The following is a 24,756-nucleotide window of genomic DNA, read 5'->3' as shown; positions in this document are numbered from 1 at the left end:
AAGATACAGCCAGGTAACAAGCACTCACCAGAGCAAGATACAGCCAGGTAACAAGCACTCACCAGAGCAAGATACAGCCAGGTAACAAGCACTCACCAGAGCAAGATACAGCCAGGTAACAAGCACTCACCAGAGCAAGATACAGCCAGGTAACAAGCACTCACCAGAGCAAGATACAGCCAGGTAACAAGCACTCACCAGAGCAAGATACAGCCAGGTAACAAGCACTCACCAGAGCAAGATACAGCCAGGTAACAAGCACTCACCAGAGCAAGATACAGCCAGGTAACAAGCACTCACCAGAGCAAGATACAGCCAGGTAACAAGCACTCACCAGAGCAAGATACAGCCAGGTAACAAGCACTCACCAGAGCAAGATACAGCCAGGTAACACGCACTCACCAGAGCAAGATACAGCCAGGTAACACGCACTCACCAGAGCAAGATACAGCCAGGTAACACGCACTCACCAGAGCAAGATACAGCCAGGTAACACGCACTCACCAGAGCAAGATACAGCCAGGTAACAAGCACTCACCAGAGCAAGATACAGCCAGGTAACAAGCACTCACAAGAGCAAGATACAGCCAGGTAACAAGCACTCACCAGAGCAACATGCAGCCAGGTAACAAGCACTCACCAGAGCAAGATACAGCAAGGTAACAAGCACTCACCAGAGCAAGATACAGCCAGGTAACAAGCACTCACCAGAGCAAGATACAGCCAGGTAACAAGCACTCACCAGAGCAACATGCAGCCAGGTAACAAGCACTCACCAGAGCAAGATACAGCATTTAGTACAGAGGTCAGTGCACATTTGTTCTATAGAAACACTCAGTGAGATAGAATAAATATCTAGCAGATCATTGGCCATCTTTAATACTAACCAAGACAACATCTGTTGACAGGATGATTAGAGCAAATAGCGGACGCTCAGCGTTCCCTGACTCCAGTGCTCCCAGCCTACTAGAGAGGTTCCAGTACACCCTTCACTCCTGATTCTGTGCTTTTCTCTTACTCACCTGAATCAGCAAGAGACCCGGAAGCTAAAGACCCAACAAGTGTGCAGTGCACATCTAATGCTACGGTGAAACAGAATTGCCAGATGATGTTTAACTAGAAAACATTAAAGTTACTTAATAAATAAAACGTTACATTTCTAATTTAGCATAGGAGGGTTTTTTTCTAAGAAATCAATCCTCTGAATATTATGTAGTATGTGTATTTATTTTGTGTTAACTGAAGTGCTAATAAATTCCAATCTGACCCCAAATAATAATTATTTCAAAATAATAGGAACATTCCAGCCCTTTATTCTTTCCCTCGGGTTCTATTGCCAGTGCTACTGGGTATAACACAAGGAGGGGCGGATACCAATGCCAGTGCTACTGGGTATAACACAAGGAGGGGCGGATACCAATGCCAGTGCTACTGGGTATAACACAAGGAGGGGCGGATACCAATGCCAGTGCTACTGGGTATAACACAAGGAGGGGAGGGTGCCAATGCCAGTGCTACTGGGTATAACACAAGGAGGGGCGGATACCAATGCCAGTGCTATTGGGTATAACACAAGGAGGGGAGGGGACCAATGCCAGTGCTTCTGGGTATAACACAAGGAGGGGCGGATACCAATGCCAGTGCTACTGGGTATAACACAAGGAGGGGCGGATACCAATGCCAGTGCTACTGGGTATAACACAAGGAGGGGCGGATACCAATGCCAGTGCTATTGGGTATAACACAAGGAGGGAAGGGGACCAATGCCAGTGCTATTGGGTATAACACAAGGAGGGAAGGGGACCATTACCAGTGCTACTGGGTATAACACAAGGAGGGGCGGATACCAATGCCAGTGCTACTGGGTATAACACAAGGAGGGAAGGGGACCAATGCCAGTGCTTCTGGGTATAACACAAGGAGGGAAGGGGACCAATGCCAGTGCTACTGGGTATAACACAAGGAGGGAAGGGGACCAATGCCAGTTCTACTGGGTATAACACAAGGAGGGGCGGATACCAATGCCAGTGCTACTGGGTATAACACAAGGAGGGGCGGATACCAATGCCAGTGCTACTGGGTATAACACAAGGAGGGGCGGATACCAATGCCAGTGCTACTGGGTATAACACAAGGAGGGGCGGATACCAATGCCAGTGCTACTGGGTATAACACAAGGAGGGGCGGATACCAATGCCAGTGCTATTGGGTATAACACAAGGAGGGAAGGGGACCAATGCCAGTGCTTCTGGGTATAACACAAGGAGGGAAGGGGACCAATGCCAGTGCTACTGGGTATAACACAAGGAGGGGACCAATGCCAGTGCTACTGGGTATAACACAAGGAGGGAAGGGGACCAATGCCAGTGCTACTGGGTATAACACAAGGAGGGGAGGGGACCAATGCCAGTGCTACTGGGTATAACACAAGGAGGGGAGGGGACCAATGCCAGTGCTACTGGGTATAACACAAGGAGGGGAGGGGACCAATGCCAGTGCTACTGGGTATAACACAAGGAGGGGAGGGGACCATTACCAGTGCTACTGGGTATAACACAAGGAGGGGAGGGGACCATTACCAGTGCTACTGGGTATAACACAAGGAGGGAAGGGGACCAATGCCAGTGCTACTGGGTATAACACAAGGAGGGGAGGGGACCAATGCCAGTGCTACTGGGTATAACACAAGGAGGGAAGGGGACCAATGCCAGTGCTACTGGGTATAACACAAGGAGGGAAGGGGACCAATGCCAGTGCTATTGGGTATAACACAAGGAGGGGAGGGGACCAATGCCAGTGCTACTGGGTATAACACAAGGAGGGGAGGGGACCAATGCCAGTGCTACTGGGTATAACACAAGGAGGGAAGGGGACCAATGCCAGTGCTACTGGGTATAACACAAGGAGGGAAGGGGACCAATGCCAGTGCTACTGGGTATAACACAAGGAGGGGAGGGGACCAATGCCAGTGCTATTGGGTATAACACAAGGAGGGGCGGATACCAATGCCAGTGCTACTGGGTATAACACAAGGAGGGGAGGGTGCCAATGCCAGTGCTACTGGGTATAACACAAGGAGGGGCGGATACCAATGCCAGTGCTATTGGGTATAACACAAGGAGGGGAGGGGACCAATGCCAGTGCTACTGGGTATAACACAAGGAGGGGCGGATACCAATGCCAGTGCTTCTGGGTATAACACAAGGAGGGGCGGATACCAATGCCAGTGCTACTGGGTATAACACAAGGAGGGGCGGATACCAATGCCAGTGCTACTGGGTATAACACAAGGAGGGGCGGATACCAATGCCAGTGCTATTGGGTATAACACAAGGAGGGAAGGGGACCAATGCCAGTGCTATTGGGTATAACACAAGGAGGGAAGGGGACCATTACCAGTGCTACTGGGTATAACACAAGGAGGGGCGGATACCAATGCCAGTGCTACTGGGTATAACACAAGGAGGGAAGGGTACTAATGCCAGTTCTACTGGGTATAACACAAGGAGGGGCGGATACCAATGCCAGTGCTACTGGGTATAACACAAGGAGGGGCGGATACCAATGCCAGTGCTACTGGGTATAACACAAGGAGGGGCGGATACCAATGCCAGTGCTATTGGGTATAACACAAGGAGGGGCGGATACCAATGCCAGTGCTACTGGGTATAACACAAGGAGGGGCGGATACCAATGCCAGTGCTACTGGGTATAACACAAGGAGGGGCGGATACCAATGCCAGTGCTATTGGGTATAACACAAGGAGGGAAGGGGACCAATGCCAGTGCTTCTGGGTATAACACAAGGAGGGAAGGGGACCAATGCCAGTGCTACTGGGTATAACACAAGGAGGGAAGGGGACCAATGCCAGTGCTACTGGGTATAACACAAGGAGGGAAGGGTACCAATGCCAGTGCTACTGGGTATAACACAAGGAGGGGAGGGGACCAATGCCAGTGCTACTGGGTATAACACAAGGAGGGGAGGGGACCATTACCAGTGCTACTGGGTATAACACAAGGAGGGGAGGGGACCATTACCAGTGCTACTGGGTATAACACAAGGAGGGGAGGGGACCATTACCAGTGCTACTGGGTATAACACAAGGAGGGGAGGGGACCATTACCAGTGCTACTGGGTATAACACAAGGAGGGGACCAATGCCAGTGCTATTTGGTATAACACAAGGAGGGGAGGGGACCAATGCCAGTGCTACTGGGTATAACACAAGGAGGGGAGGGGACCATTGCCAGTGCTATTGGGTATAACACACGGTGGGAAGTGGACCAATGCCAGTGCTACTGGGTATAACACAAGGAGGGAAGGGGACCAATGCCAGTGCTACTGGGTATAACACAAGGAGGGGAGGGGACCAATGCCAGTGCTACTGGGTATAACACAAGGAGGGAAGGGGACCAATGCCAGTGCTACTGGGTATAACACAAGGAGGGAAGGGGACCAATGCCAGTGCTATTGGGTATAACACAAGGAGGGGAGGGGACCAATGCCAGTGCTACTGGGTATAACACAAGGAGGGGAGGGGACCAATGCCAGTGCTACTGGGTATAACACAAGGAGGGAAGGGGACCAATGCCAGTGCTACTGGGTATAACACAAGGAGGGAAGGGGACCAATGCCAGTGCTACTGGGTATAACACAAGGAGGGGAGGGGACCAATGCCAGTGCTACTGGGTATAACACACGGTGGGAAGTGGACCAATGCCAGTGCTATTTGGTATAACACAAGGAGGGGCGGATACCAATGCCAGTGCTATTGGGTATAACACAAGGAGGGGACCAATGCCAGTGCTATTGGGTATAACACAAGGAGGGGAGGGGACCAATGCCAGTGCTACTGGGTATAACACAAGGAGGCAAGGGGACCAATGCCAGTGCTACTGGGTATAACACAAGGAGGGGAGGGGACCAATGCCAGTGCTACTGGGTATAACACAAGGAGGGGAGGGGACCAATGCCAATGCTATTGGGTATAACACAAGGAGGGGAGGGGACCAATGCCAGTGCTACTGGGTATAACACAAGGAGGGGAGGGGGACCAATGCCAGTGCTACTGGGTATAACACAAGGAGGGGAGGGGACCAATGCCAGTGCTACTGGGTATAACACAAGGAGGGAGGGGGACCAATGCCAATGCTATTGGGTATAACACAAGGAGGGGAGGGGACCAATGCCAGTGCTACTGGGTATAACACAAGGAGGGGAGGGGACCAATGCCAGTGCTACTGGGTATAACACAAGGAGGGGAGGGGACCAATGCCAGTGCTACTGGGTATAACACAAGGAGGGGAGGGGACCAATGCCAGTGCTACTGGGTATAACACAAGGAGGGGCGGATACCAATGCCAGTGCTATTGGGTATAACACAAGGAGGGGGACCAATGCCAGTGCTATTGGGTATAACACAAGGAGGGGAAGGGGACCAATGCCAGTGCTATTGGGTATAACACAAGGAGGGGAGGGGACCAATGCCAATGCTATTGGGTATAACACAAGGAGGGGAGGGGACCAATGCCAGTGCTACTGGGTATAACACAAGGAGGGGAGGGGACCAATGCCAGTGCTATTGGGTATAACACAAGGAGGGGAGGGGACCAATGCCAGTGCTACTGGGTATAACACAAGGAGGGGAGGGGACCAATGCCAGTGCTACTGGGTATAACACAAGGAGGGGCGGATACCAATGCCAGTGCTATTGGGTATAACACAAGGAGGGGACCAATGCCAGTGCTATTGGGTATAACACAAGGAGGGAAGGGGACCAATGCCAGTGCTATTGGGTATAACACAAGGAGGGGACCAATGCCAGTGCTACTGGGTATAACACAAGGAGGGGAGGGGACCAATGCCAGTGCTACTGGGTATAACACAAGGAGGGGAGGGGACCAATGCCAGTGCTACTGGGTATAACACAAGGAGGGAAGGGGACCAATGCCAGTGCTACTGGGTATAACACAAGGAGGGGAGGGGACCAATGCCAGTGCTACTGGGTATAACACAAGGAGGGGAGGGGACCAATGCCAGTGCTACTGGGTATAACACAAGGAGGGGAGGGGACCAATGCCAGTGCTACTGGGTATAACACAAGGAGGGGAGGGGACCAATGCCAGTGCTACTGGGTATAACACAAGGAGGGGAGGGGACCAATGCCAGTGCTACTGGGTATAACACAAGGAGGGGAGGGGACCAATGCCAGTGCTACTGGGTATAACACAAGGAGGGGAGGGGACCAATGCCAATGCTATTGGGTATAACACAAGGAGGGGAGGGGACCAATGCCAGTGCTACTGGGTATAACACAAGGAGGGGAGGGGACCAATGCCAGTGCTACTGGGTATAACACAAGGAGGGGAGGGGACCAATGCCAGTGCTACTGGGTATAACACAAGGAGGGGAGGGGACCAATGCCAGTGCTACTGGGTATAACACAAGGAGGGGCGGATACCAATGCCAGTGCTATTGGGTATAACACAAGGAGGGGACCAATGCCAGTGCTATTGGGTATAACACAAGGAGGGAAGGGGACCAATGCCAGTGCTATTGGGTATAACACAAGGAGGGGAGGGGACCAATGCCAATGCTATTGGGTATAACACAAGGAGGGGAGGGGACCAATGCCAGTGCTACTGGGTATAACACAAGGAGGGGAGGGGACCAATGCCAGTGCTACTGGGTATAACACAAGGAGGGGAGGGGACCAATGCCAGTGCTACTGGGTATAACACAAGGAGGGGAGGGGACCAATGCCAGTGCTACTGGGTATAACACAAGGAGGGGCGGATACCAATGCCAGTGCTATTGGGTATAACACAAGGAGGGGGACCAATGCCAGTGCTATTGGGTATAACACAAGGAGGGAAGGGGACCAATGCCAGTGCTATTGGGTATAACACAAGGAGGGGACCAATGCCAGTGCTACTGGGTATAACACAAGGAGGGGAGGGGACCAATGCCAGTGCTACTGGGTATAACACAAGGAGGGGAGGGGACCAATGCCAGTGCTACTGGGTATAACACAAGGAGGGAAGGGGACCAATGCCAGTGCTACTGGGTATAACACAAGGAGGGAAGGGGACCAATGCCAGTGCTACTGGGTATAACACAAGGAGGGAAGGGGACCAATGCCAGTGCTACTGGGTATAACACAAGGAGGGAAGGGGACCAATGCCAGTGCTACTGGGTATAACACAAGGAGGGAAGGGGACCAATGCCAGTGCTACTGGGTATAACACAAGGAGGGAAGGGGACCAATGCCAGTGCTACTCGGTATAACACAAGGAGGGAAGGGGACCAATGCCAGTGCTACTGGGTATAACACAAGGAGGGAAGGGGACCAATGCCAGTGCTACTCGGTATAACACAAGGAGGGAAGGGGACCAATGCCAGTGCTACTGGGTATAACACAAGGAGGGGAGGGGACCAATGCCAGTGCTACTGGGTATAACACAAGGAGGGAAGGGGACCAATGCCAGTGCTACTCGGTATAACACAAGGAGGGGAGGGGACCAATGCCAGTGCTACTCGGTATAACACAAGGAGGGAAGGGGACCAATGCCAGTGCTACTGGGTATAACACAAGGAGGGAAGGGGACCAATGCCAGTGCTACTGGGTATAACACAAGGAGGGGAGGGGACCAATGCCAGTGCTACTGGGTATAACACAAGGAGGGAAGGGGACCAATGCCAGTGCTACTGGGTATAACACAAGGAGGGAAGGGGACCAATGCCAGTGCTATTGGGTATAACACAAGGAGGGAAGGGTAGCATTGCCAGTGCTATTGGGTATAACACAAGGAGGGGACCAATGCCAGTGCTATTGGGTATAACACAAGGAGGGGAGGGTGCCAATGCCAATGCTACTGGGTATAACACAAGGAGGGGAGGGGACCAATGCCAGTGCTATTCGGTATAACACAAGGAGGGGACCAATGCCAGTGCTATTGGGTATAACACAAGGAGGGAAGGGGACCAATGCCAGTGCTACTGGGTATAACACAAGGAGGGGAGGGTGCCAATGCCAGTGCTACTGGGTATAACACAAGGAGGGAAGGGTAGCATTGCCAGTGCTACTGGGTATAACACAAGGAGGGGACCAATGCCAGTGCTACTGGGTATAACACAAGGAGGGAAGGGGACCAATGCCAGTGCTACTGGGTATAACACAAGGAGGGAAGGGGACCAATGCCAGTGCTACTGGGTATAACACAAGGAGGGAAGGGGACCAATGCCAGTGCTACTGGGTATAACACAAGGAGGCAAGGGGACCAATGCCAGTGCTACTGGGTATAACACAAGGAGGCAAGGGGACCAATGCCAGTGCTATTGGGTATAACACAAGGAGGGGAGGGGACCAATGCCAGTGCTATTCGGTATAACACAAGGAGGGGAGGGGACCAATGCCAGTGCTACTGGGTATAACACAAGGAGGGGAGGGGACCAATGCCAGTGCTATTCGGTATAACACAAGGAGGGGACCAATGCCAGTGCTACTGGGTATAACACAAGGAGGGAAGGGGACCAATGCCAGTGCTACTGGGTATAACACAAGGAGGGGAGGGTGCCAATGCCAGTGCTACTGGGTATAACACAAGGAGGGGAGGGTGCCAATGCCAGTGCTACTGGGTATAACACAAGGAGGGGCGGATACCAATGCCAGTGCTACTGGGTATAACACAAGGAGGGGCGGATACCAATGCCAGTGCTACTGGGTATAACACAAGGAGGGAAGGGGACCAATGCCAGTGCTACTGGGTATAACACAAGGAGGCAAGGGGACCAATGCCAGTGCTACTGGGTATAACACAAGGAGGCAAGGGGACCAATGCCAGTGCTATTGGGTATAACACAAGGAGGGGAGGGGACCAATGCCAGTGCTATTCGGTATAACACAAGGAGGGGAGGGGACCAATGCCAGTGCTACTGGGTATAACACAAGGAGGGGAGGGGACCATTACCAGTGCTACTGGGTATAACACAAGGAGGGGACCATTACCAGTGCTACTGGGTATAACACAAGGAGGGGAGGGTACCATTACCAGTGCTACTGGGTATAACACAAGGAGGGGAGGGGACCATTACCAGTGCTACTGGGTATAACACAAGGAGGGGAGGGGACCATTACCAGTGCTACTGGGTATAACACAAGGAGGGGACCATTACCAGTGCTACTGGGTATAACACAAGGAGGGGAGGGTACCATTACCAGTGCTACTGGGTATAACACAAGGAGGGTACCATTACCAGTGCTACTGGGTATAACACAAGGAGGGAAGGGGACCAATACCAGTGCTACTGGGTATAACACAAGGAGGGGACCATTACCAGTGCTACTGGGTATAACACAAGGAGGGGACCATTACCAGTGCTACTGGGTATAACACAAGGAGGGGACCATTACCAGTGCTACTGGGTATAACACAAGGAGGGTACCATTACTAGTGCTACTGGGTATAACACAAGGAGGGGACCATTACCAGTGCTACTGGGTATAACACAAGGAGGGGACCATTACCAGTGCTACTGGGTATAACACAAGGAGGGGACCATTACCAGTGCTACTGGGTATAACACAAGGAGGGGACCATTACCAGTGCTACTGGGTATAACACAAGGAGGGTACCATTACTAGTGCTACTGGGTATAACACAAGGAGGGGACCATTACCAGTGCTACTGGGTATAACACAAGGAGGGGACCATTACCAGTGCTACTGGGTATAACACAACTCAACACTTCATTGTGGAAGTAACACACATCTATTTACAAATTAATACTAAAATGTTGCTGTGTAATAAAATACCCAGACTGCAGAGATTCTGGGTGACACAGAACAATTTTAAGGGAAGTAAACACCTTGAGATTTTATATAAAACGTTGTGTGTAATGAAACAATTGCCCCTTTTGTGCAATTTAGCTCTGAAAATTGAGAAATGTCTAATTCTCAGACCTTCAAATGCACTTATCGCTTTCTCAAGGCTAACCCTGCTACATGTGTCCCTAAGTGTCTTTATCAGATAAGAATTGCAAATAAATGCATTTATACTAACATTATTGCTGTGACTAGCCTTGTTGTTTGCTGACTAAAGCCCTGATTGGCTCCTCCACATAAGGTTAATAGTGGGCAGAGTTTGGCTATTGAAAAATAATTGCAGTAAAAAGGAAGTTAATTTGTTTTAAAGAAAATATTAAGATTTGTCTGATATCTTATTCTATAGCAGCACCACAGAAATATCTTGTACACAGTGTTACTGTCCGTTTACAAAGGACAGTAAAGTCAAATTAAATGTTCTTGATTCAGACACAGAATACAAATTTACATAACTTTGTAGTTTACTTTTATTATTAGATTTGCTTCATTCTCATGGTGTCCTTTGTTGAAAATCAGACCTAAGTTGGCTCAGGAGCAGCAATGCCCCACTGGGAGCAAGCTGCTGATTGGTGGCTGCACATAAATGCCTCTTGGCATTGTCTCATCTGATGTGATCAGCGAGCTCTCCGTAGTGCATTGCTACAAAGGACACCGAGAGAATAAAGCACATTTGATAACAGAAGTGTAATGAGAAGTTGTATAAAATGACAAGCTCTATATGAACCATGAATGTTTATTTAGACTTTAGTGTCCCTTAAAGGGACATTAAACACTAAATAAATGCTAGATAGAATGATGCAATCACAGAGAATTACATGTAGATGTATATTTTAGTATCATTAGTTGTTTAAATAGTGACAAAATAAGTGTAAAGTTTTAGTGAATATAAAACACTGGGAGCTGCCATGTTGTAACTTGTGTTACCTTCTCTGCTGTGGCCAATTAGAGTCAGTTATAAATAGGTCACTAGAGTGTGCAGCCAATGGCTGTGTGTTATATAACAGTGTTCTGCTCTTCCTTTTCTAACAGGAACTGAAAAGCTCAAAATTTCAGAATAGAATAACAGGAAAAGGGGATAAAATAAATAATGAATGTATATTGCAGATTTTTTTATTTCTATAGTTTATCATTTTATTTTACCACCAGCTGGACAGATAGCTCAGTGTGCTAAGGCACTGTGGCTGAGCTCTGTAGCAACCCAAGGGTCACAGGTTCGATCCCCGGCGAGGTCCACTCAGCCTTTCATCCTTCTGAAGTCGATAAAATGAGCAGCGCCTTATGGGTGATTAGCTGCTCTTTACAAGTACCCAATACATACACCTTTAGGTGTTTGATGTCCCTTTAAGTACAAAACTGCGACCATTAGAGAAAACGTAAGACAATGGCTGTCAGTTAAGATTTTTTTTTTGGAGGGGGGCTGTGACCCTTCTTTCTACAACTAAAATTAACTGCAAAAAAAAGGAAATAAAAGCCAGCTTTAATGGGCAAAGCCCTACGCCTGTCTTGTCGAGTAATAAACCAACAGACACAAGTCTACAGCTCTTCGGGATTCAGTGAGTTCTGAAAAACCAATTGACAGTGTTTACATTATTTAAGTGTAAAATGGGCAGACGGCCCCCTCTACTGGCTGCTGTCAAAAACTACATTAAAAACGTAACCCTAAAACGTAAGTAAAGTGCATTTATTTATAGAAAATATAGAGGAAGAAAGTAGTACTGGGCCAGCGGATAAAAACAAATGCGCACAGACTGCACCCAATTCCCTATAAATAGAGGTGAAGTCTCAGCGGTGATTCATACAAAGTAACAAAGCTCTCTGGAATTGAGGCTCTCGCAGGATAAAGTGACAATGATAACATTTTTTGCGTACATAAAAATAAAATGCCACTTGTTTTCAGCGTACTTGACCTAGTTTCATTTCTACGCATGTCTAGTAGCTGTAAAATTGTTGCTTTGTGTAATTGGAAACAAACTCACATTCAAGTGAGAAACCAGCAGGGGTTAATGTTTAGAGAATGCAATGAGGCCTGTGAATGAACATCAGACGCGGCTAAGGAACGAGGCCTGTGAGTGAATGAGCGTCAGACGCGGCTAAGGAATGAGGCCTGTGAATGAACATCAGACACGGCTAAGGAATGAGGCCTGTGAATGAACATCAGACACGGCTAAGGAATGAGGCCTGTGAGTGAATGAGCGTCAGACGCGGCTAAGGAATGAGGCCTGTGAATGAACATCAGACACGGCTAAGGAACGAGGCCTGTGAGTGAATGAGCGTCAGACGCGGCTAAGGAATGAGGCCTGTGAATGAACATCAGACACGGCTAAGGAACGAGGCCTGTGAGTGAATGAGCGTCAGACGCGGCTAAGGAATGAGGCCTGTGAATGAACATCAGATGCAGCTAAGGAATGAGGCCTGTGAATGAACATCAGACACGGCTAAGGAATGAGGCCTGTGAATGAACATCAGACACAGCTAAGGAATGAGGCCTGTGAGTGAATGAGCATCAGACACGGCTAAGGAATGAGGCCTGTGAATGAACATCAGACACGGCTAAGGAATGAGGCCTGTGAATGAACATCAGACACGGCTAAGGAATGAGGCCTGTGAATGAACATCAGATGCTGCTAAGGAATGAGGCCTGTGAATGAACGTCAGACGCTGCTAAGGAATGAGGCCTGTGAATGAATGTCAGACGCTGCTAAGGAATGAGGCCTGTGAATGAATGTCAGACACGGCTAAGGAATAAGGCCTGTGAATGAATGTCAGACACGGCTAAGGAATAAGGCCTGTGAATGAATGTCAGACACGGCTAAGGAATAAGGCCTGTGAATGAATGTCAGACACAGCTAAGGAATGAGGCCTGTGAATGAATGTTAGACTCGGCTAAGGAATGAGGCCTGTGAATGAATGTCAGACACGGCTAAGGAATGAGGCCTGTGAATGAATGTCAGACACAGCTAAGGAATGAGGCCTGTGAATGAATGTCAGACAAGGCTAAGGAATGAGGCCTGTGAATGAATGTCAGACACGGCTAAGGAATGAAGCTTGTGAATGAATGTCAGACACGGCTAAGGAATGAGGCCTGTGAATGAATGTCAGACACGGCTAAGGAATGAGGCCTGTGAATGAATGTCAGACACAGCTAAGGAATGAGGCCTGTGAATGAATGTCAGACTCGGCTAAGGAATGAGGCCTGTGAATGAATGTCAGACACGGCTAAGGAATGAGGCCTGTGAATGAATGTCAGACACGGCTAAGGAACGCCCCTATTTAGCTCACTACGGCTACACAACTCATTTTACAATAGAAAATAAAAGTATCTTTTTTATTTTGTAGTGAAATTTTAAAATTTAGAGCTTTCCCCTTATATACTACTGAAATATCCTCCTCTTCATGCTTCAGGGGGGAAAATTTGGAATAGATACTACTGCACGAGCAACTTTTCCTCAAACAAACAATTTCCCTACAATATGGGAAAAACAGACAATACAACAGATATCGCTTAAAAGTATCGTATGGAAGCGATGGCTGGCGAATAACTCTGGGTGAAGTTTGTGAGGAAGCGCAGGGCACTGCACGTGGGGGCTATAAAAATCTTTTATACATTTGCGAAAAAATATTTAAATCCTCTTGAAAAAAATCTCTCACAACATAAGGAACCGAGAACAGATGATTAATCAAATAAAAGGTTTTTAATAAAATTAACATAAAAAAACGTTACTGTCTCTCGTTACTGTCTCCTTTATTTAAGTAGCAGTTCTTTAACAACATCGTGAACAGAGACAAAATGATTAATCAAACAATCTGAACTTTATAATAAAAGTGAACACATAAAGACCGTTACTGTCTCTATAAATGTTAAAGAGAAACTTTTGTATCTTGACGGGCAGAGATGAATTAAGAGCTCACATAACAAACTCTACTATCTCTTTAAAGGGCCATGAAACCCACATTTTTTCTTTCATGATTTAGAAAGAGAATGTAATTTTAAACATCTTTCTTATTTACTTATATATTTTCTAATTTGTTTTATTCTCTTGATATTCTTTCCTGAAAAGCATATCTAGATATGCTCAGTAGCTGCTGATTGGTTGCTGCACATAGATGCCTTGTGTGATTGGCTCACCATGTGCATTGCTTTTTCTTCAACTAAACTATCTAAAAAATGAAGCAAAATAAATAATAGAAGTAAATTGTAATGTTGTTTAAATTTGTATTCTCTATCTGAATCATGAAAGAAAGATTTTGGGTTTAGTGGCCCTTTAAGTTTAGCTTAAGAGAATTAGTTCTTGTTCTAAAGTAAGCAGAAAACAGGGGTGGATTGGAAAATAAGTTGTTCAAGATTGCCTCAGCAAACCCCCTCTACACATCAGCTTAACGCAGCGGAGGTGCGCGTCAGCCCATCCCCAGAAGATTCTGCTGTTACAGAAGCGCTGCTGTAAGCGCCAACATCGTGAATTAAACAGCTGTTACAGAAGCGCTGCTGTAAGCGCCAACATCGTGAATTAAACAGCTGTTACAGAAGCGCTGCTCTAAGCTCCATCGTGAATTAAACAGCTGTTACAGAAGCGCTGCTCTAAGCTCCAACATCGTGAATTAAACAGCTGTTACAGAAGCGCTGCTCTAAGCGCAAACATCGTGAATTAAACAGCTGTTACAGAAGTGCTGCTCTAAGCGCCAACATCGTGAATTAAACAGCTGTTACAGAAGCGCTGCTCTAAGCGCCAACATCGTGACTTAAACAGCAGTTACAGAAGCGCTGCTCTAAGCGCCAACATTGTGAATTAAACAGCTGTTACAGAAGCGCTGCTCTAAGCGCCAACATCGTGACTTAAACAGCTGTTACAGAAGCGCTGCTCTAAGCGCCAACATTGTGAATTAAACAGCTGTTACAGAAGCGCTGCTCTAAGCGCCAACATTGTGAATTAAACAGCAGTTACAGAAGCGCTGCTCTAAGCGCAAACATCTTGAACTAAACAGCTGTTACAGAAGCGTAAACAGCTTTTCCGAAAACCGGAAGAAGAACAGCTGCGCAACTAAAATGGCGTCACATAAGTACCGCCCATCGTGGCGGTATCAATAACTCTCTGCTGCCATTACAAGCTTTGTAAATAATAGCGTAGTCCGTAAGTTTTAACATAAAAAACCCCTACGCACTGAACCTGCTCTAGTGTTCATGCAGGAGCGCCCAAACCCTTAATAATTAATATGTACACTCCCGGTCGGTTAAAATTATGTTAGGAAACCGCCGGGAGATGAGGGATCAGCCCCAGTGCCTGCGTCTAAGTTTCCCTATTATCTCATAACGCAGTAGAAGAATCTATCAACATTAATAAGGCTTGTAGAATAATAAAAGCCAAACTGTCATAGTGCCCCCTAGCATCATAGGAGAATCTATTCCTAATTGGTAATGAGGCTTTGAATAAAATAACACCGTGCCCAAACTTTTTTCTGAGATCTTTCTATCCCTAGATAAAAAGTTAGCACTTACCTCATCCTCTGCCTGATAGCAAGGCAGATCCCAGGTTTAAGAGGTCCTCTCCCTCCCATTGACCTGTGGAAAAAAAAGGCAAGCTGAGTAATCCTTTTCCTCAAACTAAAGGCATACAGGGCAACAAAATACATGGGAGGCGCAGTGAGAATTATGCCCCACCAGTTCCCATTGCTCTAAAGCCACCAATAGCTCTACTGAAGAGACTGATATGGACTACGGCTACACCCTAGAACAAAGCAGCACAATCTTGCACTACTTTAAAAATAATAAACTCTTGATTGAAGAATCTATACTAACACCTCACCACTTCCTATCACTAACGTAGGCAAAGAGAATGACTGGAGTGGGAGGGAAGGGAGGAGCTATTTAACAGCTCTGCTATGGTGCTCTTTGCCGCCTCCTGCTGACCAGGAGGTGAATATCCCATAAGTAATTAAGATGATCCGTGGACTCATCGTGTCTTAAAAAAGAAAGATACCAAGAGAACACATTAAGTGTGATAATAGAAGTAAATAAGAAGGTTGTTTAAAATTGTGTGCTCAGATTCATGAAAGAAATGTTTTGGGTTCCATGTCCCTTTAAGAATGAAGCCACTAAAATGGACAGTCTACTCCAGAATTTGTATTATGTAAAAGGATAATCCCTTTATACCCCATTCCCCAGTTTTGCATAACTAACACGGTTATATTAATATGCTTTTTACCTCTGATTACCTTGTATCAAAGCCTCTGCAGACTGCCCCTTATCTCACTTATATTAATATACTTTTTACCTCTGTGATTACCCTGTATCTAAGCCTCTGCAGACTGCCCTTTATCTCAGTTATATTAATATACTTTTTACCTCTGTGATTACCTTGTATCTAAGTCTCTGCAGACTGCCCCTTATCTCACTTATATTAATATACTTTTTACCACTGATTACCCTGTATCTAAGTCTCTGCAGACTGCCCCTTATCTCACTTATATTAATATACTTTTTACCTCTGTGATTACCTTGTATCTAAGTCTCTGCAGACTGCCCCTTATCTCAGTTATATTAATATACTTTTTACCTCTGTGATTACCTTGTATCTAAGTCTCTGCAGACTGCCCCTTATCTCACTTATATTAATATACTTTTTACCTCTGTGATTACCTTGTATCTAAGTCTCTGCAGACTGCCTCTTATCTCAGTTATATTAATATACTTTTTACCTCTGTGATTACCTTGTACCTAAGCCTCTGCAGACTGCTCCTTATCTCAGTTATATTAATATACTTTTTACCTCTGTGATTACCTTGTATCTAACCCTCTGCAGACTGCCCCTTATCTCAGTTATATTAATATACTTTTTACCTCTGTGATTACCCTGTATCTAAGCCTCTGCACACTGCCCCTTGTCTCAGTTATATTAATATACTTTTTACCTCTGTAATTACCCTGTATCTAAGCCTCTGCAGACTGCCCCCTTATCTCAGTTATATTAATATACTTTTTACCTCTGTGATTACCCTGTATCTAAGCCTCTGCACACTGCCCCTTGTCTCAGTTATATTAATATACTTTTTACCTCTGTAATTACCCTGTATCTAAGCCTCTGCAGACTGCCCCCTTATCTCAGTTATATTAATATACTTTTTACCTCTGTGATTACCCTGTATCTAAGCCTCTGCAGACTGCTCCTTATCTCAGTTATATTAATATACTTTTTACCTCTGTAATTACCCTGTATCTAAGCCTCTGCAGCCTCTCCGTTCTTTTGTCAGACTTGCATTTTAGCCAATCACTGCTGACTCATAAATAACGTCATGGGAGTGAGCATTATGTTATCTATATGGCACAGATGAACTAGCGCTGTCTAGCTGTAAAAAACTATCAAAATGCACTGGGATAAGAGGCGGCCTTCAAGGGCTTCGAAATTAGCATATGAGCCAACCTAGGTTTAGCTTTCAGCTAATAATACTAAGAGAACAAAGCAAATGTAATGATAAAAGTAAAGATTAATTTTGACTTTACTGTCTCTGTAAGGATTAAGTCAACTTGCATATGAAACAAAAATAAATTCTGCGCTGTATTAAGGATAAAATATGAACCCACTTTGAGTAAAAATAATTCCACCATTGTATCCCTTACAGGTGAACTAGGCAGTAACGGTTAAAGACTGTAAGCTCTGCTGCCCATAGTAATGTCTTGTTTACGGATGCAAGTTACAAACTCTGTAAAAGAAGTAACATTATCGGTAGCATACAGCTCTAGAATACACCGTTAGGACAAACAACATGTAAATAGATTTAATATAAGAGCATGTACAGAATTACATTATTGTCATTTAAAAAGAAAAAAATATATAATGTGTAGCCCTTACAACAATGCGTGAATCCTGCACACAAACAAATAGAATTTACTAGAGGCCCCTGAAGCAGGCTGTTTATGTACATAAAATTACAGCGAATACACAGGCGGCGGTCAGTTATTTTATCCGAGCTAAAGCAGCCGCTCTTCTCTCCGTGTTCTGAAACAACGCCCTGATCAGACTCTTCACTTCATTTGTGGAAAATTCTGCAGCGAGAGGTCCTTTACCATCCGCCCACCTGGGGGGAAAAACTGCCATAAATACAAAAGATCTTTGCAAATATTTTTTTTTTTTAATTTAAAACTAAAAAACATTAAAGGGACATCATGTTCAAAATGTTTCTATTAACAAATATATAAGAGAAGCAGTTATAAATGCTACAATCATTTTTGCATGAAAGAAAAAGAAAAAAAACATAATTAAAAGGCTTTTTAAATTTAAACTGAAATGGACAGGAACAATTCCCAAATAAAATGTTTTCAGTATCACGCACTTTAAGTTAAAGCTTTTAAATTTAAAACAAGAAATGTATGTTGGTGTAAAACTCAACACCAAGGGAGAAACAGGTCATTGGCCGATATCAGCAACTCCCACAGTTGTAATTGTGAACAGTGGCACATTTTTACACCAGTGTGAAGAGACACAAAACCAAATGGTGCGACTAGAAAAGCTAAGAAAGCCGCCCCCTTTAGACTCGCTAAGCCTCACCGGTCCACGATCTCCTGCAGACTGGCTTGCAGGATTATCATCAGCTCTTTGAATTTCATCCACTTGTGCACATACACTGGCACCTCCTCCTGGTATTTCTTGTTTATGCCTTCGTCAAGCAGAGGGGTAAAGACCAGGGGACCTTCCTCAATAACCGTCCGGCACAGCGTGTACAGCCGCTCTCCGTCCTCTGTGGAGATGTCCTAACAAAAGGAAAAAGCACACTGAGGAATAATAACGCTACCCCTCTCTGCGCTGGGAGGGGGCGTTGCTTCTGTATCCCGTTACATTCTACATAAAACTTTATTGCGTTAGATTTATTTTCTGCCTTAGTGGTAGCTGCAATTTCGTACATTCAGCAGTGCAGAGGAATATGTGAAAAAGTCTTTACCGAGTGAGAACTTCTAAAGCCCCAGCATCTACCGCTTACATTAAACTACTTGTGAGGTTCCTGATGTAACTGTGCTCAGACACGTCTGTAAATCAAAGAACAACACTTCTTTTTGGTTGCATGAGAAAGCAAAAAAGTGCGTGTTTGTGCGCGCATGTGTGTGTGTTGAGCGCGCCTGCCCACACGTGGTGCGCGCCTGCTTGGGACAACAGAAGGTTTTGTATTTTAGAATAGTTTGGATTTCAGATTATTTGTATATTTGCATCTGTAAAATGGGACAGTTTGGAGAGGAGATGAAACCAGGTGTAATATTTATGTTATAATACAGCTTATTCATGTAACCTACAGTTTTATAATCAGGTTTCTCACATTTGTATACATTGAACAATCAGAACGATAGTAAAGAAATCATAAAGGTAATAGTTATTGTTTAAACAGACTAATAAGACCCAGGCAATCGTGATAAGAAAGCCTGGGGAGTGCACGCAGAAGGCAACCATAAGAAGATGCAGTAAGCGCCATTGTATTTATTTACAATAACAGTGACAGTGCTTCCTGATAATCGGTAAATCTGTTCATGGAGTTGGTATCATAATGTTGGGAAACTGTTTTACGGTTATTTTTATATGAGGTTTCTATTCAAGGATAAAAATAAAATAATAAAATAAAACTACCTGCAGGGCAGTGATTTTGCTGATCATCTCGGTGATGGCCGTGTTTAACAAGGTGCCCATGGCTTTACAGTAAATGGCTACAGGGAGAACGTCTTGCCAGACCTTGCCCAGGCGGCTCAACTGGTGAATAACCTAAAAAGGAAAAGCTAGGTCAGTTTGGTGAATGAACAAGAATTATAGAACAATAACAGGTATAACAGGGATGACTTCTGTTACATAAAAGTGCTGCACAACCTAATACACAACCAGACCCTACTGGATTATCCGGTTTTACAGAAACAGAGGTAGGTAAATTAGAGGTGGACAAATGTATTTTAAATTAAGGAACCAACAACATTTTGTTTTAGCAGTAGGTGCTGGGTGTATAGGAAGAGGTATTAGCAGCAGGTAAGGTCAGTAGATGCTGGGTGTATAGGAAGAGGTATTAGCAGCAGGTAAGGTCAGTAGGCGCTGGGTGTATAGGAAGAGGTATTAGCAGCAGGTAAGGTCAGTAGGCGCTGGGTGTATAGGAAGAGATATTAGCAGCAGGTAAGGTCAGTAGGTGCTGGGTGTATAGGAAGAGGTATTAGCAGCAGGTAAGGTCAGTAGGTGCTGGGTGTATAGGAAGAGGTATTAGCAGCAGGTAAGGTCAGTAGGTGCTGGGTGTATAGGAAGAGGTATTAGCAGCAGGTAAGGTCAGTAGGTGCTGGGTGTATAGGAAGAGGTATTAGCGACAGGTAAGGTCAGTAGGTGCTGGGTGTATAGGAAGAGGTATTAGCAGCAGGTAAGGTCAGTAGGTGCTGGGTGTATAGGAAGAGGTATTAGCAGCAGGTAAGGTCAGTAGGTGCTGGGTGTATAGGAAGAGATATTAGCAGCAGGTAAGGTCAGTAGGTGCTGGGTGTATAGGAAGAGGTATTAGCAGCAGGTAAGGTCAGTAGGTGCTGGGTGTATAGGAAGAGGTATTAGCAGCAGGTAAGGTCAGTAGGTGCTGGGTGTATAGGAAGAGGTATTAGCAGCAGGTAAGGTCAGTAGGTGCTGGGTGTATAGGAAGAGGTATTAGCAGCAGGTAAGGTCAGTAGGTGATGGGTGTATAGGAAGAGGTATTAGCAGCAGGTAAGGTCAGTTAGGTGCTGGGTGTATAGGAAGAGGTATTAGCAGCAGGTGAGGTCAGTAGGTGCTGGGTGTATAGGAAGAGGTATTAGCAGTAGGTAAGGTCAGTAGGTGCTGGGTGTATAGGATGAGGTATTAGCAGCAGGTAAGGTCAGTAGGTGCTGGGTGTATAGGAAGAGGTATTAGCAGCAGGTAAGGTCAGTAGGTGCTGGGTGTATAGGAAGAGGTATCAGCAGTAGGTAAGGTCAGTAGGTGCTGGGTGTATAGGAAGAGGTATTAGCAGCAGGTAAGGTCAGTAGGTGCTGGGTGTATAGGAAGAGGTATTAGCAGCAGGTAAGGTCAGTAGATGCTGGGTGTATAGGAAGAGGTATTAGCAGTAGGTAAGGTCAGTAGGTGCTGGGTGTATAGGAAGAGATATTAGCAGCAGGTAACGTCAGTAGGTGCTGGGTGTATAGGAAGAGGTATTAGCAGCAGGTAAGGTCAGTAGATGCTGGGTGTATAGGAAGAGGTATTAGCAGCAGGTAAGGTCAGTAGGTGCTGGGTGTATATAAAGAGGTATTAGCAGCAGATAAGGTCAGTAGGTGCTGGGTGTATAGGAAGAGGTATTAGCAGCAGGTAAGGTCAGTAGGTGCTGGGTGTATAGGAAGAGGTATTAGCAGCAGGTAAGGTCAGTAGGTGCTGGGTGTATAGGAAGAGGTATTAGCAGCAGGTAAGGTCAGTAGGTGCTGGGTGTATAGGAAGAGGTATTAGCAGCAGGTAAGGTCAGTAGGTGCTGGGTGTATAGGAAGAGGTATTAGCAGCAGGTAAGGTCAGTAGGTGCTGGGTGTATAGGAAGAGGTATTAGCAGCAGGTAAGGTCAGTAGGTGCTGGGTGTATAGGAAGAGGTATTAGCAGCAGGTAAGGTCAGTAGGTGCAGGGTGTAAAGGAAGAGGTATTAGCAGCAGGTAAGGTCAGTAGGTGCTGGGTGTATAGGAAGAGGTATTAGCAGCAGATAAGGTCAGTAGGTGCTGGGTGTATAGGAAGAGGTATTAGCAGCAGGTAAGGTCAGTAGGTGCTGGGTGTATAGGAAGAGGTATTAGCAGCAGGTAAGGTCAGTAGGTGCTGGGTGTATAGGAAGAGGTATTAGCAGCAGGTAAGGTCAGTAGGTGCTGGGTGTATATAAAGAGGTATTAGCAGCAGGTAAGGTCAGTAGGTGCTGGGTGTATAGGAAGAGTTATTAGCAGTAGGTAAGGTCAGTAGGTGCTGTGTGTATAGGAAGAGGTATTAGCAGCAGGTAAGGTCAGTAGGTGCTGGGTGTATAGGAAGAGGTATTAGCAGCAGGTAAGGTCAGTAGGTGCTGGGTGTATAGGAAGAGGTATTAGCAGTAGGTAAGGTCAGTAGGTGCTGTGTGTATAGGAAGAGTTATTAGCAGCAGGTAAGGTCAGTAGGTGCTGGGTGTATAGGAAGAGGTATTAGCAGCAGGTAAGGTCAGTAGGTGCTGGGTGTATAGGAAGAGATATTAGCAGCAGGTAAGGTCAGTAGGTGCTGGGTGTATAGGAAGAGATATTAGCAGCAGGTAAGGTCAGTAGGTGCTGGGTGTATAGGAAGAGATATTAGCAGCAGGTAAGGTCAGTAGGTGCTGGGTGTATAGGAAGAGGTATTAGCAGCAGGTAAGGTCAGTAGGTGCTGGGTGTATAGGAAGAGGTATTAGCAGCAGGTAAGGTCAGTAGGTGCTGGGTGTATAGGAAGAGGTATTAGCAGCAGGTAAGGTCAGTAGGTGCTGGGTGTATAGGAAGAGGTATTAGCAGCAGGTAAGGTCAGTAGGGTGCTGGGTGTATAGGAAGAGGTATTAGCAGCAGGTAAGGTCAGTTAGGTGCTGGGTGTATAGGAAGAGGTATTAGCAGTAGGTAAGGTCAGTAGGTGCTGGGTGTATAGGAAGAGGTATTAGCAGTAGGTAAGGTCAGTAGGTGCTGGGTGTATAGGATGAGGTATTAGCAGCAGGTAAGGTCAGTAGGTGCTGGGTGTATAGGAAGAGGTATTAGCAGCAGGTAAGGTCAGTAGATGCTGGGTGTATAGGAAGAGGTATTAGCAGTAGGTAAGGTCAGTAGGTGCTGGGTGTATAGGAAGAGATATTAGCAGTAGGTAACGGTCAGTAGGTGCTGGGTGTATAGGAAGAGGTATTAGCAGCAGGTAAGGTCAGTAGGTGCTGGGTGTATAGGAAGAGGTATTAGCAGCAGGTAAGGTCAGTAGATGCTGGGTGTATAGGAAGAGGTATTAGCAGCAGGTAAGGTCAGTAGGTGCTGGGTGTATATAAAGAGGTATTAGCAGCAGATAAGGTCAGTAGGTGCTGGGTGTATAGGAAGAGGTATTAGCAGCAGGTAAGGTCAGTAGGTGCTGGGTGTATAGGAAGAGGTATTAGCAGCAGGTAAGGTCAGTAGGTGCTGGGTGTATAGGAAGAGGTATTAGCAGCAGGTAAGGTCAGTAGGTGCTGGGTGTATAGGAAGAGGTATTAGCAGCAGGTAAGGTCAGTAGGTGCTGGGTGTATAGGAAGAGGTATTAGCAGCAGGTAAGGTCAGTAGGTGCTGGGTGTATAGGAAGAGGTATTAGCAGCAGGTAAGGTCAGTAGGTGCAGGGTGTAAAGGAAGAGGTATTAGCAGCAGGTAAGGTCAGTAGGTGCAGGGTGTAAAGGAAGAGGTATTAGCAGCAGGTAAGGTCAGTAGGTGCAGGGTGTAAAGGAAGAGGTATTAGCAGCAGATAAGGTCAGTAGGTGCTGGGTGTATAGGAAGAGGTATTAGCAGCAGGTAAGGTCAGTAGGTGCTGGGTGTATAGGAAGAGGTATTAGCAGCAGGTAAGGTCAGTAGGTGCTGGGTGTATAGGAAGAGGTATTAGCAGCAGGTAAGGTCAGTAGGTGCTGGGTGTATATAAAGAGGTATTAGCAGCAGGTAAGGTCAGTAGGTGCTGGGTGTATAGGAAGAGTTATTAGCAGTAGGTAAGGTCAGTAGGTGCTGGGTGTATAGGAAGAGGTATTAGCAGCAGGTAAGGTCAGTAGGTGCTGGGTGTATAGGAAGAGGTATTAGCAGCAGGTAATGTCCGTAGGTGCTGGGTGTATAGGAAGAGGTATTAGCAGCAGGTAAGGTCAGTAGGTGCTTGGTGTATAGGAAGAGGTATTAGCAGCAGGTAAAGTCAGTAGGTGCTGGGTGTATAGTAAGAGGTATTAGCAGCAGGTAAGGTCAGTAGGTGCTGGGTGTATAGGAAGAGGTATTAGCAGCAGGTAAGGTCATTAGGTGCTGGGTGTATAGGAAGAGGTATTAGCAGCAGGTAAGGTCAGTAGGTGCTGGGTGTATAGGAAGAGGTATTAGCAGCAGGTAAGGTCAGTAGGTGCTGGGTGTATAGGAAGAGGTATCAGCAGCAGGTAAGGTCAGTAGTTGCTGGGTGTATAGGAAGAGGTATTAGCAGTAGGTAAGGTCAGTAGGTGCTGGGTGTATAGGAAGAGGTATCAGCAGCAGGTAAGGTCAGTAGGTGCTGGGTGTATAGGAAGAGGTATTAGCAGTAGGTAAGGTCAGTAGGTGCTGGGTGTATAGGAAGAGGTATTAGCAGCAGGTAAGGTCAGTAGGTGCTGGGTGTATAGGAAGAGGTATTAGCAGTAGGTAAGGTCAGTAGGTGCTGGGTGTATAGGATGAGGTATTAGCAGCAGGTAAGGTCAGTAGGTGCTGGGTGTATAGGAAGAGGTATTAGCAGCAGGTAAGGTCAGTAGGTGCTGGGTGTATAGGAAGAGGTATTAGCAGCAGGTAAGGTCAGTAGATGCTGGGTGTATAGGAAGAGGTATTAGCAGTAGGTAAGGTCAGTAGGTGCTGGGTGTATAGGAAGAGATATTAGCAGCAGGTAACGTCAGTAGGTACTGGGTGTATAGGAAGAGGTATTAGCAGCAGGTAAGGTCAGTAGGTGCTGGGTGTATAGGAAGAGGTATTAGCAGCAGGTAAGGTCAGTAGATGCTGGGTGTATAGGAAGAGGTATTAGCAGCAGGTAAGGTCAGTAGGTGCTGGGTGTATATAAAGAGGTATTAGCAGCAGATAAGGTCAGTAGGTGCTGGGTGTATAGGAAGAGGTATTAGCAGCAGGTAAGGTCAGTAGGTGCTGGGTGTATAGGAAGAGGTATTAGCAGCAGGTAAGTTCAGTAGGTGCTGGGTGTATAGGAAGAGG

The 24,756-nt window shown here is 46.2% G+C and overlaps 1 protein-coding gene across 1 annotated transcript in view; it reads right to left on the bottom strand.

Moving 5' to 3' along the window:
* Window positions 1-17,639: 17,639 nt before the first annotated feature.
* The window catches only part of ZW10 (zw10 kinetochore protein), a 47,460-nt gene continuing 40,343 nt past the window's right edge, over window positions 17,640-24,756 (bottom strand). Inside the window, exons 14-16 of the mRNA XM_053690122.1 lie at window positions 19,490-19,621; window positions 18,425-18,627; window positions 17,640-17,954 (exon numbers count right to left, since the gene is read on the bottom strand). Coding sequence (XP_053546097.1) covers window positions 17,834-17,954; window positions 18,425-18,627; window positions 19,490-19,621 — 456 coding nt within the window. The 3' untranslated portion in view covers window positions 17,640-17,833. The remainder of the gene's footprint in view (window positions 17,955-18,424; window positions 18,628-19,489; window positions 19,622-24,756) is intronic.

This window comes from Bombina bombina, chromosome 8 (genome assembly GCF_027579735.1).
Source record: "Bombina bombina isolate aBomBom1 chromosome 8, aBomBom1.pri, whole genome shotgun sequence".
Lineage (NCBI taxonomy): Eukaryota > Metazoa > Chordata > Amphibia > Anura > Bombinatoridae > Bombina > Bombina bombina.
The sequence above is the reverse complement of the archived record's forward strand: the minus strand, read 5'-3'. Positions and strand labels throughout refer to the sequence as shown.